At 38.6% G+C, this 17,156-nt stretch overlaps 1 protein-coding gene across 1 annotated transcript in view; it reads right to left on the bottom strand.

Annotated features, from left to right (window-relative positions):
* The window catches only part of COG5 (component of oligomeric golgi complex 5), a 187,849-nt gene that overhangs the window by 100,687 nt on the left and 70,006 nt on the right, over positions 1 to 17,156 (bottom strand). The window contains exon 7 of the mRNA XM_062582231.1: positions 4,869 to 4,999. Coding sequence (XP_062438215.1) covers positions 4,869 to 4,999 — 131 coding nt within the window. The remainder of the gene's footprint in view (positions 1 to 4,868; positions 5,000 to 17,156) is intronic.

The following is a 17,156-nucleotide window of genomic DNA, read 5'->3' on the forward strand; positions in this document are numbered from 1 at the left end:
GTTCCATAGTCAAGCACTTCTTCCACAGAATCAGTAACCAACATGAAGGGTGCAACTGAAAAACAGACCATTGATATCTGAAGAGGAGAAACCAGCAAGCATACTTAAATCAAAGGAACAAGTTAAAATACCATATGCTAATTTACAAAAGAAGATGTTTCAATAAAATATATCATTTGGTTTAAGTATGCAAGATTCAAAATTAGAAAATCAAGATTACAGATTAGTCAATGCTGCAAAAGCACTTTTGTAGCACTTAGCAGTGCTAAGTCTATGGCTAGTCTATGGTTAATAATATAGATATTTCCCTCATCAATCACTTGTTCTTAAATGCTAAGCTGTACCAGTGAAGAACAATTATAAATACGCATCTAGTTAACAGTTTTTAATGTAAAAAATAAAACATTGTAGTGTTGTATTAGAGATGATACAACTTGGAGGAGTTCAGTATGACGAAGCACATAAAACAGAAAAATTCTCAAAACAAATTCTATTCAGCTGAATTACAATATGAAAATTAAAAATACCCCCAAATACGTTCACTGCGAGAACTGTATACAGATGCTCCCATGGCAGTTAACTAGTCAGGCATTCCTGTCCAGTCTACATTGTTTGCATATTTATCCTGTGTACATGAATACAGCAGTTGAACCTCTTGCAGAAGCAGAGTGAAGAATTTTTTTGTTAGTTTTCTTCCTTCTCTACTTTGTGAAGCTATTAGTAAAGCTCTCCACTTTGAAAATAAAATCTATGTATTAAACTGTAGAAACAATTTAAATTTAATTTTGACAGAAAGATAGTTATTGAGTTTACACTTATTTTTTGCTTTCTCCAACATGATTAAGAAACTCCACTACATGATCACAGAACACTTCTCTTTTACCAGTGAACTTAACTCTCTCTACCTACAAGGCAGGCAGAAAAATAAGCTTGTCTCCATCTTAAATAACGGAACAGAAGAACAAGCATCACAATTCACCTAAAATCTTCTTTAAGAAAGACATCCAGACATCTGTAGATTAAAAAAGAAAACAAACGATTTTTTTTTTTTTTTTTAATCTGTGGTCAGAGATACAGAAGATCTCCTTTTTGCACCACATAGAAGGACAAACTGTGTTTAAGGTGCATGATTAAGGAATTCTGAGTTCCACTCTCATCTTCGCACTATGTCTTGTTTGTCGTAAATGGATACATTATATCTTACCCATCTTGGGTGATACCATAGTCCTTACTGTCTACATTCTCACAAATTACCAGAGTTTATATCAACAGAGTCAAAGCAAGAGAGTTAAGGCACAGATTCTCAACCCATGGAATGCATACCACTACCGGCATGCAAAAATAAATCTCTTACTCAAAGGAGACTGACAACCACAGGTAAAGCATTGAGCTTAGCTCACTGAGTGGAGATGCTGGAGATGGAAATACACCTCCTCCTGCACATGCACATGACCTGGCCCCTAATACTACCAACCTTCTCATTAGCTGAGGATACTAAGCTCGGGCATCCCTGGCTCTAAGATGGAAGTCTCATACTAAGCATGACAACATGAACCCTGTGCTAAGTTGTAAAGAAGTTTTTCCTCTTCTTTATAAGCATAACAGCCAAAACACCATGTCTGGCAAAACTGTTTGACATGGAACTCAGCTTGGGTACACTTAGTCCGTTTTCCTGATATAGAATTTCTCTTGCTTCAAGTAATTTATTATTATTTGGATCTGCTTTACACAATATACTGCTGTTGAATAAAGCAATGTCAAGGGCAAGTCTAGTTTCCTCTGCCATGGCTTCATCCTGCAAGCCCAAAAAATGCTGTTGATGCTTCAAGTTTACAAAATGAATGTGTACTCTTTGTTAGCATAAGACACCTGTGTCTCTCTCAGAGACGGGCAGCGTTTATAAAGCTGTTGATGTACCTTTGTTAAATCAGGCTCTCATGCTTCCTGTATTATCTGCTATTAACCTGCTTACAGCCTAAAGAAAAGCTACTAAGCTACTAAGAAGTTTAGGACTAGACAGTAAGGATGGGTTTTGAATTTACCTATTTCCTTGATACTAACCTATGGGTCATTACATATCATTAACTGTGTATGTAGTAACATACACTAAGAGAAGGTGACAAAGCATCCATGGCAAACAACCTGACAGTAGCCACTGGTAGCCCTACTTGAAAGGATTTGCTATTACCAGTGTTATCTTTGTCACCAAGAACAAAGAGGGCTGATATTTTCCAAAAGGTTTAGGAAGACAACTGTGGCTGGCAGCTCTATGAATAGCTGTTAAGTCTAGGTATGCTGATAGACACTTCTAGTTTATGCCAAAGTGGCAGCTCTGAAGTTACCAGCCTGAGTGGAAGTCTAAATTCTGAAGTAGTCAATGGCTAACAACCTCACACTTTCAAGGGAACAGGGATGAAGGAGAGAGATTACATCCCTCCTGAAAAATACACAAATGCTACCATGATGGACATGCAATAAAAATCTGAAACATCATGCAGAGAAAAACACAGTGTACCATCTAAGTATAGCTAAGTACCTACTTTCATGTGCTACTGCTATTGGTTATTGTGAGAAATCCAGGCACAGCTCATTAGGACGTAATTCATACATCATTAAATAAATAATCAAAATAAAGATAGTTTCTAGTTATCTAAGACGTTAAAAGGAGCAATTCCAACTTGTTAGCACTGTTCTTGTCAGAGTAACTTAAAACACCATCTCCTTGAAAAGAGAATTCTAGAGCAGACGTTTTAACGAAGTTAGGCTTAGAAGGAGATACTTATGGTATTACTTTTTTTTTTTTTTTTTTTTTTTTTTAAGTATTTTCACTTTTTGCATCTCTTCCAGGTGGACATTGAAATACTGTAAAATACAGGTGTTACACCGACCTCCTCCTTTTCAGCACAGCTGACAAGTGCTAACTGAAATCTAGAGACAGAGCTCATCGTTAGACAGGCAACTTATTTCATGTATTATTTGCATAGAAGATCAAAATAAAGGTGGAAACTGAAACTACAATGGCAAATACATATATCAAATAACTGAAGAACTACCTGAACAAAATACAGAGCTACTATTCTCAACAGTACAGGCTTGGCTATCAGAATAAGTATTAGCAGAGAGACAGCCTATCTAAGGAGTTCTGTAATACAAAATACAAAAGAAGAGATGAAGATCCTGAGTCTTACTATGCAAAATCTCAGTGCTTCAAAGGTATAAATGTGAATAAGCTTGTCACTACAATACACAGCTACAATAACAAGAATCATAAAAGACACAGTATCTGCTATTTGTATTTCAAATTCTAGATTTCTTGGGGCAATGTTCACGTGCATATTTTCTAAAGTATTCTATTTTTTCCAGCATTAAAACTATGAAGCATATCCAACATCAAATCTGTGAAGCATAACCAACATTGCTTCGTTGAAATATCCCCACTTCTGACACAAGTACGCAGTAATAATGTTCTTCCAAACGATTCTCCGTTTGCCTGGAAACAAGCCTCTGGCTAAAGCACAACAGGCATATACTTTAATAATCTCATGATTACCTGGATACAGCCTGGAACACCTAATAAATCTGTCAATTTTTCAAGTGGAGTGGGATTGATTTCCCCAGGGTTTATTTGTCAGTTCTGTTTCAGTAGTTAATATGAAGAGCAAATTATCAGAGAACGCCAAATCTGACATGAAAAACTAGAATGAATACATTCTGATAAAGACTTTTGCTACACATAAAATAAATGTCTACTTGTTTCTTCTTGAGCTCTGTCTTCATTCAGTTTTTCTTTAACATAACACACACTAACACGCTCAAACAGCCAGCAGTTTTCAGCATTTGAATACTAATTAAGTAAAAAATGAGGTGTCTTCTTCCTACCATTTTGCCATCAGCCAATTGCATTTATCACAATCATTACTTTTTAAAGAAGAAAGTTACTTAAAATCAGATGTTTAAATAAAAGTGTGAGCCATACCGATCTTTTTAATGCTCAGTTGGCTAACCAAACTAATTTAATGAAGAGATTTTCCATTTGCTGTATGTTCTATATTGCCTTATAAATAAGTTAAATCTTTGGCAACACAAACAACATATAAATGGTTTGTTCTAATCCTTGTTTTCTAATTTAGAAATAGAATTTGATTACAGACTTGCACTAGATTTTTCCAGGGATTTAAAAAATGTATTAAAAAAACCTTAAAAAGTATACATAAAAGAATATGAATTTAAAAAGGAAGGACAGTATAAATGGTATTCCAAATAGTTAATAAATATACATAGCCAGGCAGTTCAAAATGTAGATAATTACACTTAGTATGAATGCATGTAGTATACATTTAGATTAATGTAATCAGGCATGTTCATGTTGATTTGCCCTATAGAGAATGTCTACCTCAAAATTTAAAATGCCCATTAAAGTTTTCACAGGAATTCTTCCAAATCATTTCATTATAGCACTGCACAGCTGAAATTTAGCAAGCTCCTTACAATTTTAAGCACTACATTTTTCAGATTTCTCTATGAAGATTGGCAATATTATCAACATGGTATACCATGTTTAATGCAAAATCCTATCAATCATCAAGCTTTTATTACAGTGTTTAGTGCTAAACTCTTCACATTTGCACATGCTTTCTCCCATATTTTCAGCATCAGATTCTGCAAGATTTTAAAACAAATCTCTTGCGCAGAGCTGGCTTTGTCATTTTCTAAGGATGTTCATTTGTGTGTGTGAATTCCACATATGAGTAAGATGCTTTTCATGTTTGATCTCGATTAGACAGTGCTGCATCAAAGAAAGGAATTTAGTCTCAGAGCACTTTTTACTCTTCACTTCGGAAAGAAAGAAAAAAGAAAGCTTATTTTACCTGAGTTTCCACACCTTGCTCAAGTAATCTTTTAGCTTGATTTTCCACTTCAAGCCGAGCTCTCGCAATAAAAAGCAGGTCATTTTCAATTACTTCTATTCCAGAGAGATCTATTCCTTGGGAAAGGTAATCTGTAAAAGCAATAAAACATTGATAAGCATAACATATGATAATGGAACATATTAAACATGCTAAAACATTTAGGAGTTACAGTTCCAAGGTTCCAAGGGGCATTTTCACATACCACACTTGACAATAGTATACGTCAAAGTACATACATTCAGTTTATACCAGATAAACTGAAAATCAAAAGATTATTACTCAAGAAAACATGTATACTAAATACACTGAATTTAGCTCATAGCATTTCTCTAGACCCAAACATTTCTGAAGATCTGTATTCTGTGAATTCTAGAAATCCCAGAATCATAAAAGACAGGGCGGGAATATGCAAAAAGTCATCTCCTTGTCCTGAAGGATTAACTGTATGCCTAAATTTCTGTAAATACATGCTTGAATAAGCATCTCTAGTGTCAGAAATTCCATACTCTTCGAACAGTTTAGGCTTCCTAGTCTGTATGTCATAGATGATAGCAGAATTGATTTTTAAGAGCCACAGCTGGAATGGTCTGTTGATGAAACTGTGAAAAAATTCTTAAAAATTAGTTCTGCGTGAGTTATTCTATTATTCAAATTTTGAGTATTGAATTAGAATATAAAAAAGAAACAAAGGAAGAGTCTAAGAACAACAAAATAACTGAAAATACAAAAAGAAACAAAACGCAAACCTCACACCTACGTTACGATGACTGCTAAAACAGAAAACCTGTTCAATCCTTACCAGGAACTAGCATGGCCTAGAGGTTATGAAGTCTTTGCTTTCTTGTTTTCTTTTCTTTGGTCACCACTATGCTGCTTAGGCACCAAGAGCAAGACAATTCTCAGTTCTGTGCCTTAGTTTTTACATCTTAAAACCAGAGAAATACTGAACCAGTCTTCTCTGCACAGCACTGCTACAAAGTGCTAGCTAAAAAACAGATGAGGCATGTTTTCACGTGAATTGTTTACACTGGAGCTCAAAATACAAACTTAAGCTACAAATGCAAAAATTCACAGTAACTGAGGAATCACGTGGATGAAGCACAGCGACGTTACTCATGTAGGCTAGAGCCTTGACTAATGTGAGGTTTATCTGAGTAGTTCTGTAACAGAAAATAGAAAAGCAAACAGGAGGATCCCAAACCCTCTCACAAAAGATCTTCAAGTTTGGAAATTCTAAAAATGAGTCTGCTTGTTATAGAAACATACAACTACAGTGGTAAGAGACTCCGAATAGAGCAAACCTTATAACCTTCAATAAAATCTTCCTAAACATTATTTTCCTCATGTTAAATATGACCAGTGCACACAGCAGCTTCCAGCCCAGCATCACAGCACACCTGAATTAGAAGTACACTGTGCCCACCTGCTGAGATCCCCCCTAGATAAAAAGCATTAAAGCACTCAATGCAGAGACATACTCTAAAATTTTCAAAGCAAAAGCTGAATATGCATCCTCTAAAGCACACTTCTTCCTAAGACAAATTCACAGGTTCTGCCTAAACCCACCTCAGATGTACATCCCTCTTCCACTCCTCATGGATGGAAGTACTAACAACATTCTCCTAATCCACCTTCAGTTTGACTGGAGAGGTCCCTGCCTAAAACACAACAGTGTTAAATTATCTTTTAACTATATCCCTAATAAATTTGTCATTTCTTCAGTGAAAGACTAAAACTAACCCATTACCTTCTTCAAGTGCCTTCTAAAAGTTTCTTTTAATGCCTGCATTTTTTTTTTAATTATATGAAGGTCTGTGTGTGCTGTGGTCAGCAGTTACTGCACAGATTATGCTACCCCACTATTTCCTTTTACTCTCACATCTGTTTATCTCTTACAGCACAGTATGTTCTCGTTATTTGTTTATATGGTATCTGAAGTCAGGTTATCTCTTATTCCCATATCTGTCTACAGTGCAAATACAATATATTTTTCCTCCAAGCAAATCTAGTGATAATAGATGTTGAAAGCTCTTATTTTCTCTCCACTTACAAACAAACATTTAATTTCCAGGGGCATGTGAAAGAATATATGTGAAAGCCCTAAATAGCTAACAATACTTCCTTCATTCAAAACCAATGTTTACAAATTAATCTGAAAATTAGGTTTCCTCATGCTGGCACTTAGCAGAGTAATAATATAAGCAAATCATTTTTTAAAAGTAGTTTAAAAAATGGCATATCAAGGATGTCAGCTTTCTCTAGACTACATAATTATACAAAAAAACTGTAAATCTAAATACAAGCCACAAATAGAATATGTTCATAGAGCTAAAACTGTTAAATTAGGTATATTCACAGTATAATTCTTAAAAATGAGAATTAACTTTTTCCAAAATAATTTTGGTGATGTAAGCCTAGTTCTAGAGTCTTCTTCATCTGAGCAGGATACAATTTTAAGTAGGTTCACTGGAAATGCCAAGCACACAATGTAGATAGCTGATCTGATATGAAAACCAGGGATCAGATTTGCATTCCCTTATCTAAGCAACAAAAAAATAATAAAGTTGTACTGGAATAGCTTTCTGGTACAGTAATTTATCACCAAGCTTGTTGACACGTTGGTCAGAAACCAGTTGAGTACTTAGTCATTTTAGTGCTTGCCTGAAGACCTAGAGTTTAGATTGAGCTAGAACTCAAATCATTCTAAGATTATACAAGTACACTCACAACCACTGCACATTTTCTTAAATCAAACCAACTAAGGCCAGCACTCTCAAATCCACATTCCTAGAATCACAGAATCACAGAATGGTTGAGGTTGGAAGGGACCTCTGGAGATCAGCTAATCCAACCGCTTTGCTCAAGCAGGGTCACCTAGAACATGGTAGACAGGGTTGCATCCAGGCAGGCTTTGAAGATCTCCAGAGAAGGAGACTCCACAACCTCTCTGGGCAACCTGTGCTAGTGCTCTGTCACACTCAGTGAAGAAATTCCTTCTCACATTCAGACGGAACTTCCTGTGGTTCAGTTTTTGCCCACTGCCTCTTGTCCTGTTGCATGAGACAACTGAAAAGAGTTTGTCCCCATCCCCTTGACACTCTCCCTTCGGACACTTAAACACATTGCTGAGATTCCCCTACAGTCTTCTCTTCTCAAGGCTAAACATGCCCGGCTCTCGCAGCTGTTCCTCATAAGAGAGATGCTCCAGTTCTCCTGATAACCTTCATAGCCCTACACCAGACACTTTCCAGGAGCTCCATGTCTCCATTTCAGGCCAGAATTGGACACAGTACTCCAGATGAAGCCTGATCAGGGCTGAGCAGAGGGGCAGGATCACCTCCCTCAGGTGTGTCAGCCATTCCTCCCAGCTTGGTATCATCAGGAAATTTGCTGAGGAGGCACTCTGTCCCTTCATCCAGGTCACTGATGAATAGGATGGGACCCAGTTCTGAGCCCTGGGGAACACCACTACCCACAGGCCTCCAACTAGACTCCATGTCACTGATGACGACCCTCTGAGCTCTGCCTCTCAGCCAGTTCTCAATCCACCTCACTCTCCACTCATCTAACCCACACTTCCTGAGCTTATCTAGGAGGATGTTATGGGAGACAGTGTCAAAAGCCTTGCTGAAGTCAAGGTACACAACGTCCACTGCTCTCCCCTCATCTACCCAGCCGGTCATTCCATCATAGAAGGCTATCAAGTTGGTTAAACAGGATTTCCCCTTGGTGAATCCACACTGGCTACTCCTCATCACCTTCTTTTCCTCCATATGTCTGGAGATGACATCCAGGATGAGCTGTTCCATCACCTTTCTAGGGATGGAGGTGGGGCTGACCAGCCTGTAGTTCCCTGGGTCCTCCTTCTTGCCCTTTTTGAAGACTGCAGGGACAATGGCTTTCTTCCAGTCCTCAGGCACCTCTCCAGTTCTCCATGACCTTTCAAAGATGATGGAGAGCAGCCTGGCAACAATGTCTGCCAGCTCCCTCAGCATCAATGGGTACATCCCATCTGGGCCCATGGATTTGTGGATGTCAAGTCTGCCCAGATCTCTAACCCAATCCTTGACCAAAGGAAAGTCTTCCTTTCTCCAGATTTTCCCTCTCATCTCCAGGCTATGGGATTCCGGAGGGCTGGCCTTGCAGTAAAGACTGAAGCAAAGGAGGCATTCAGTAACTCTTCTCTGTATCTTCTGTTACCAAGGTTCCTTACCCCATTCAGTAGCAGGCCCACATTCTCCCTATTCTTCCTCTTGCTACTGATGTATTTGAAGAAGCCCCTCTTGTTGTCCTTGACATCCCTTGCCAGATTTAATTCCAAATGGGCCTTAGCCCTTCTTGTCACATCCCTGACAACATTATTATAATCTTCCCAAGTGGCCTGTCCCCTCTTCCACATGCTGTGTACTTTCTTCCTTTGTTTGAGTTTTGCCAGAAGCTCCTTGCTCATCCATGCAGATCTCCTGCCCCTTTTACTGAATTTCTTTCTCCTTGGGATGAACTGCTCTTGAGCTTGGAACACGGAAAGCAAGTTCTGAAAACTCCTATTTTTTCAGGCTCCTCCAAGGACAGACAAACTTCTCCCTTTAACACTCGGAATTACAACAGAAGTTAGGTGGGACCTGGATGATTAACTTTATCAATTGGGACACTTCTAAACATGCCTGGGTGCCTCAAATTAGGTCCTCAGGGAATTGTAAAAGCAGGCTAAGAAGGTACCCAGTAAATCTGAAGAACCTTCAAGGCTAGACAATGTCTTTTTTTAAATATCTTTCTAGACTGAAATCTGCCCAGTTCCCCATTCCAGTAGCCTAGACCTTGACACTACTGCTCATCTCCAAGACAATATAGGCCTGCTTTCATTTACACATTTTGCTCAATCAAGCATGGAACAAGCCTTCCACTGCTTATTTTGAAAGAAAAATAATCAATAAAGATAACAAAATAATGGCCAAAGCATTTCATCCAGAATTACACACTTCCTTCATAGAACAATATTCCTCTATTTCAATTTATACCCAGCCCACTATGACCTCCATATAAAGTTACTATCTTTTTGTGTCCTTTCAATTAGTTTATTAAACCACAGATTCAAATTCCTAAGCTTTTCTACTAAGCTAACAGAACTTTTAAATCTTTGCCAAATAACATTTCACTTCAGTAGTGAGTTATTTTTATTCTTAACAAATGAATATAAGCATCAAATTAGCTTTATAAACCACATGCACGTTAATAAACACAAAATTCCAGGTAAGTCACTTCACAGGTAGGCAGAGAAAAATTTCCCTCTTCCTGCATATGAAAATATCTGCATTACAAACTGAAACAAAAAGTTCAGAGAAGTATTCCATAAAGCTTAGGAAGACATAAATGAAATAACTCTCTTAACAATACTGTATGTCAAATAGGCTACTAAAAATAGCCCTGCAAATGCTTTTGTCTGTATGCATTTGTTTAAAAATTGATCAGAGAAGTCAATGGACAGCTGAACAGCAGGAAAGAACAGTTCATGCTGTAGAGGCTATTAATGAAGCCTTACACACATGGGTGCTTACAAACCTGCTTTTGCTAGAGGCTGCTGCAGCTCCTCTTACCCAAGTTACTTCACAGCATTTTTTTACTGTAACTAAGCTACATTATCTGAAGGTGGCCTTACATATGAACCTATTAAAACTAATATTAAACTCCCACTAACTTCAATTACTGACTTCAATCAACCAGCGTCTTGAATGCAAAGACTAATTTTCTGACCCCACCCTCCCTGCTGACACTATAAAAAAGTGCAAAGAATTACCCGCAGATTAAATTTTCTGAAATAATAAACTTTGAAGAAATTTCTTGGCAACATGGGATAAAAAAGGTACAAATATCACCAGAGCTTTACATAGTCCAGAAATACAAATCTGCTGTAGAGCTCACTTAGGTCATAATACCATATTCCCATAACTCGAAGTTGTCCAAATAAAACAAAAATAAAATATGGACTGATCTCCTAAATCCACAAAGAAATCTGTGGAAAAGACCAAAAAAAAAGATATTGTTTCTTCCTACTGTATTTTATCTCAAATAAGCTATTCAAGTGCTGAAAAGTTCATCCTTCCAATGGCTTTAAGAAAGGAACGTAAAGGCTATGTAAAGGCTTTGGCTTCTCCAAATCCCCCCACCCTGTCCCTCAGAGTGGCAGCCACCTCCTGCTCACTGCCAAAACCTCCAACTTCCCTTCAAATCTCCTGTAATCCTAACAAACTATTTTAGGACGAGGCATTTCAATAGGACTTCAAAACAGAGGACCCTTGTGTGGGTTCAATGGCTAGACCTCCTGTTATAGATGCTTTAAAGCTACTGTTCTAACTAGCAAGAAAGTCCTAGCAATCATACTCTATGTTTTCAAAGAAAAAGCAGTTTCAAAAGGATGGTACATCTACAGGAAGCTAGTGCTTTCCTGCCATTCCTGTATAAGAGCAGAACCTGTGACATACGCAGGACATGGGCCTTTCAATCATTTTTTGTTGCGTAGGGACCATGATTCTCTTTATGTACAGTCCGTTGATAACTCTACAGCCATGATCAGAGAAGTCAGGGTGCTACATGCTATGAGATACTTGTGACTGCTTCTCAGGAACTAAGCAGAGACAAGGACGTGTCTTCCAGCTAGGGACAGCGTCTGGGGTTCAGTTTGAAACTTGTCAGCTTTTTCCTCTGTAATTTAGAGCTAGTCAATCACTCACATCTTAGTTCTCCAGCAGTAAAACAGGGATAACAGGATTTCCTCACTCCTCCTGCCCTTTGCATTAAAGCACTAGAGTAAAATCAATATTAACTGTAGCAGATTCCATGAGCATAGTACTTATAACTGCCAAGTCTGTCTTAATAGATTAACAAATGCATAACATCTTAGTTAACTTTGGGGAAATTGAGACTTGCGCTTAAAATTAATTAAGACATAAACACGTTTATGAAGAATGGGTGCCAAGGCAGGAGACAGCCCCGGCACGAGCGCCGAGAGGTGGCCGGTGCGTGGCCCTCCCGTCAGCACGGGGAAGGGCGTCCTGCGCCACGCACGGGAAGGAGGAGGGAGCCAGCGTCCTGCAGCCGCTCCTCTACCTCCCGTTCCCCCGCTGAGCCTACCTCGCTGCACAGGTTCATAAGAATAAAGGGAAATCTTTAACTCTCCCATAGGATGTTCGTACCACTTCCCTTCTAACTATCACACCTCATTAAGCTTGGAAAGCACAGCTGGCAATGACTTTTTAGGGACTTAAAATACAGACTGCCTGCTGATTCCTTTCCTTGAACAAAAATATTATAGGCTGCAGCAAAATACACTGAGCCCTAGGAGTTAGTGACATTTATAATCTACCTCTGCCTGGGAAAGGGTTAGAATTTTTTTTTTAATCTCTTAAAGGAAAAAACTTGTCATCACCATTCCAAATTTTCTTGGTTTACTAAATCTAAACAGCTTTTCTAATCTACCAGCAAAGATGCTGCTTAATAATGTATTTTCTAAACCAACATTTCCCAGATAGTTATGTAAGAGGAGTTTAACAGAGATAAAACCAATATCTATACACAGCACGTCAGGTAGAAAAACAATACACTGAGCAATTTTCTGTTTTTTAATCTAAGTGACATAACAACTTGGAATAGTTCTGTACTATGGTTTCAGTTTTTGATCTTGAATGCTGCTCTGTGATAATATGTAATGCAGCTGAGATGGGAAAAACTGAATTAAAACTGTAAGTCTCAAAAAAAATTTTTTTAAGAGATGATTACAGAGCTGGCATTCCTATGAGCTCCGCATGAATTATATGATATTCTCTACTAAGACTGAGATGACTTTGAGCCTTTGCTAGAAACTAGAGAATCAACAGCGGTCTACTGAGGGCAATCAGGTGCACTAGCAGAGAGGAAAGCAGGACAGCCAGTGATAAACTAATGTGATTACAGAGTGGCACTTGAGAGGCTACTTCAGTCAGAAGAGAAATCCTTCCGTGCTTTGAAATGTAACCTCCATGAAGCTAGTAACGAAAAGCACAAAGTTACAGCAAACTTCCAGGAGGAAACGAGAAGAGCTAAAGTGGATCCCAAGGAGAAAATACTTAAGATCGGCAAAACCGCTAATGCAAAGTGGCAAGAACTCAATGACAAATTAAGGGATGTTTCACCGGAGATAGAGGGGGAACTTTTTAAAGGAGATTAAGACATTCCTGAAGTTCTAATGTGTGTGTGTGGGGGGGGGGGGGATATTTGAGGAGGACTAAGGGTTTTTTTTTCATTTGTTTTATTTTGCTTCTGCAATCTTAGCTGCAGATATTGGCAATATCTGTACCTTAGGGCTGTTCTTTTCATAATAAAGAAGAAGAAACTACCAAAGGTTATCGTTTTGGAACAAACTGCTAATATAAAGAACAAAAAGTCAACAGTTTCAAATGATATCTAAGAGTTCTGCTGGGATTTAGGTATGCAGAAGTTGAGAGGTAACATCCCAATCGGAACGAACTGGCCGAAAGGGCCCGTTAAAAGCAGCATATTAAGAATAAGGGCCGTGAAGAAGGAGTGACAGCGCGATGGCAGTATTCCCCGTAAGCGCAGCACTCTGCCTCGAGCGGAAGCGTTCTCACATTTCTGCCTCCAGGCCCCTATCCCGCTCTCCTCTTCTTTCACTCCATCCCAACCTGCAACAGCTTTAGGGCCCACGAGAGCTCTTCTCGTCAAGCTCGTTTTCGGCTAAAGGTTTTATCTTAGCCTGTTCACACCACAGGCACAAGCGCCACTGCTGGGGTAAGAGAGAGCAGGAACCCACAGGCAGGGACAAGTCAGGGTGTTACAGCCTCAACTTTCCCTTTCCGTGGGAGCCCATACGTAAATTGGCTGACGATGCTCATGAACTGAATTTAAACTTTGCTATTTGCAAGGTTTTATGTCTGCTACACAAAATTGAAAGGTACTGGACATTGTAAAAGCACATAGAAATCTCTTCTACAAGGGAGAAATATTCAGTAATAACAATCGATTACCTTTTCTTAAAGGAGCATTAAAAATTCAGCCTTTGGTGCTACAGCAGAGCCCTGCTACTGGCACAAAGGCCAAATGAGTAGATCAATTTGTTAAAACTGCTGGGGCCTAATTTCAATTTTTTTCCATCTGCTTCACAAGTAACTCAAAGTAATTTACTAACGTACATGGGCCACCCCTCTTCTCCAGCATGGAAGCTGCCGTGCTCCTAACATGAACGTTTGGTAGGGCACCAGCTATTGAAAAGGAAGGACAGCAGCCTGTTTGCCTCCGCAGCACCCGAGCTCACAAGCCAGGAAGCTGGGCCTGACTGGATATACTATGTCTGTTTTAACCCGTGCAAGGAACACAAACAGCCCTAGAATGCAGCCTTAGATCCCAACATCTCAGCAGAAACAGAAGGCTCACCCTTTGGTGAAGAAACCTAATAGTTTACATTACATTTTTATTCTCTACATGGAATAGGCAGACATCATAACTTGAAGTATAGTGGTTTGTTCCTTGGCGGCACTTAAATTTCCAGTACAATTCATGCAGAGAGCAGGAGGGGAATGCCAAGATCAGGCACATTGACAGGTCTTCCAAAGCAGAAGCTGAAGGCTCAGAAGACAACCTTTTCCTGTTACCTGTTACAGTCTGACCAAATCTCCCCAGAGCCTGCACTGATTGCCCCACACACGTACCTCAGACTTGCTGAAGCAAGTCTCAAATTAAGCATTTAAATCAGGCAAAAGGGATTCCACTCACAACCACCACGAAATAATATCTGACAACCATCTTCCATGATGAGCTCTCCAGAAGAAATGTTTATTCTTAAAAAACCTCCATCAGTGGTGGTGCCTTGTAAATTTTTCAAAACAAGACTGTTACTGTTTTCTGTGTGTGTGCACATGCGTGTGTATACATGCACATAAAATATATAGCATATTGTACATAAAAATACTATGTATCTATAAATTAAGGGAAATTAAGAGTATAGAAGAGAAACATGTTTGGCAACACACTGGGAGAGCTAAAAGAGAACGAGTCGTATTGTTTCTCTTGGTAGCCTAAGTGCTAGAATAGCATTCTCCTAAGTATTTTCTATCAATTATAGTTAGCTGAAACTTCATTTTGTAAGTATAACACTTTTTAGATTCAGTTTCTTCTTAAAAGTTTAGTTTTAAAATTTTTTTGTGTAGAGATTATGAATTCATTTCTAAAGGGGCTTTATTTTACTAAAATGCTTGATGCTTACAAAATTCCTGCCATCTTTCCTTCCCTCTTCTAAAGGAAAAAATTCCTACAATCTTTCCTATCCTCAGAGAAACATCTGAGAAGAAAACATCTCTCTGTCACTACAACATGCTTAAATTCATATGAAAACTGGTCTTTATTTAACAAATTCCTACATTTGTAAAAGATATACTATTCATACAAGTAATAAATAAAGTTTAATTTTTTAGCATTTTGAGCAACATTAAAGGAAGCAAAACTGTATTGCTGGAGCTACAAACTGAATAGGGCTGGTTGCACTGTATTGCTGTCTGCACTCTCAGACAGCACATTACATGCTCATGCTGAACATGTCCAGAAAAAGAAATAAAGTAGATGAGACAACCAAGGACAGCTTTTCATAGGTATCCTTAGTGGAAGGAGGCATAAAAATAAAAACAAAGCAAACATACTTCTCAGCTTTTCCTGTCAATCACATGCCAAGTGTAGTAAGTTTTAAAGAAAGCAGGGCAACATAGAAAAAACAAACTGGTAAAAAAATAAACAATTCAGAAAGCATAACTTGAATTGCTAATTTAAACACAAGCAATTTATTTCATACTGCAGAACAGAGTCCTGTCATCTGCATTGTATTTTCTTACCTGACTAATGCTTCACTTTAGGAGAAAGCTATGAACTGACCCCTCTAACATTAGAGGTCACCTAGATATGAAAGTAGTGAACCTTTTCTGGCATCGTAGAACAAAGAGAAAATTTTCAGGCAGATTTGAGAAAGAAGAAATAGATTGCCATACTGAACCTGGGATTGTTTCTATTTCCTCAAAATGATTGTTGCTGATTATTGAAGAATTTGTTTTGTGTTAAAATATTTTGTACTGCTGTAATAATCATCTATGACCAATCCTAGTTATAAAGAAAGCTCGCTGTTTCTCTGCAGACTGCACGCATAAGCTCAAAAATACATCCAAAGTTGATAAGAATGGTACTGGAGGAGTAGCGAGGAAGACTGATTATCTATTTTTAACATTATTTTAAAGCTGCTGTTTAAATTGTCTTGATGGAAGAGTTAATTCCTACTATTCTCAGGGCTGGAAATCAGATGCCAGGCAGGATCTGGAATTGATGGAAATGACTTTGCTATCTATTTTTATCATCATCACTGACTTAACAATGAGCACCATATTTTGGAGACATTCCTGTGAAAATGCCATGATTCAGAAAATAGCTTAACATACCAAGACAAACATTACTTAGGTCTAATCACAAGTTATACCTCACTACTCCCACATTCATTTAGGCCTAAAGCAAGAGTTGAATTCCTTCAAGTTCTCCCCACAACCACCACCACTACCATCAGATCTTTTTTTTCTGCCTACTGCATACAAACTCACAACCTTGCTGAATCTCTGCTACTTGCTGTTTTTCCACATACTGTTTCATCAACTGGCTGGACTGTAAGGCTCAAAAGTAGGCAGTGACTGTACATCTGTCTGGTGGCTGGTCAGTACTGGGGCTGACACTGTTAACATTGTCATTAATAACCTGGGTGCTGGATAAAATTAACCCTCAGTAATTTAATGGGTGACAGCAATTGGGGTAAGTGCTCAATTCCCTGGAGGACAAGGCTGCCAATCAGAAGGATCTCAACAACCCAGAGAAACAGGCAGACAGAAATTTCCTGAAAAAGAAAATGCAGAAAATGCATATGGAATGGACGCTAGCACATGCTGGGTGTCCACTAGCTAGAAAGCAGCTTTGCAGAGAAGGACCAAATGGACAACAAGATGAACATATGAGAGCAGTATGCCCTTGCAGCAAAGCAAGTCAACCACGTATTGGACTGTCACAGCAAGAGTGCAGCCATTGGGTTGAGTGAAGCAATTAGGCCCATTTATTTGGCACCTATAAGACTGCATCTGTGTTCTGAGCCTCTCAGCACAAGAAAGATAGTGACAAACTAGACCAAGTCCAACAGTGAATCACCAAGAGGATGAGGGGACTCAAGTACACAAGTTC

Source organism: Rhea pennata, chromosome 1, assembly GCF_028389875.1.
Source record: "Rhea pennata isolate bPtePen1 chromosome 1, bPtePen1.pri, whole genome shotgun sequence".
NCBI lineage: Eukaryota > Metazoa > Chordata > Aves > Rheiformes > Rheidae > Rhea > Rhea pennata.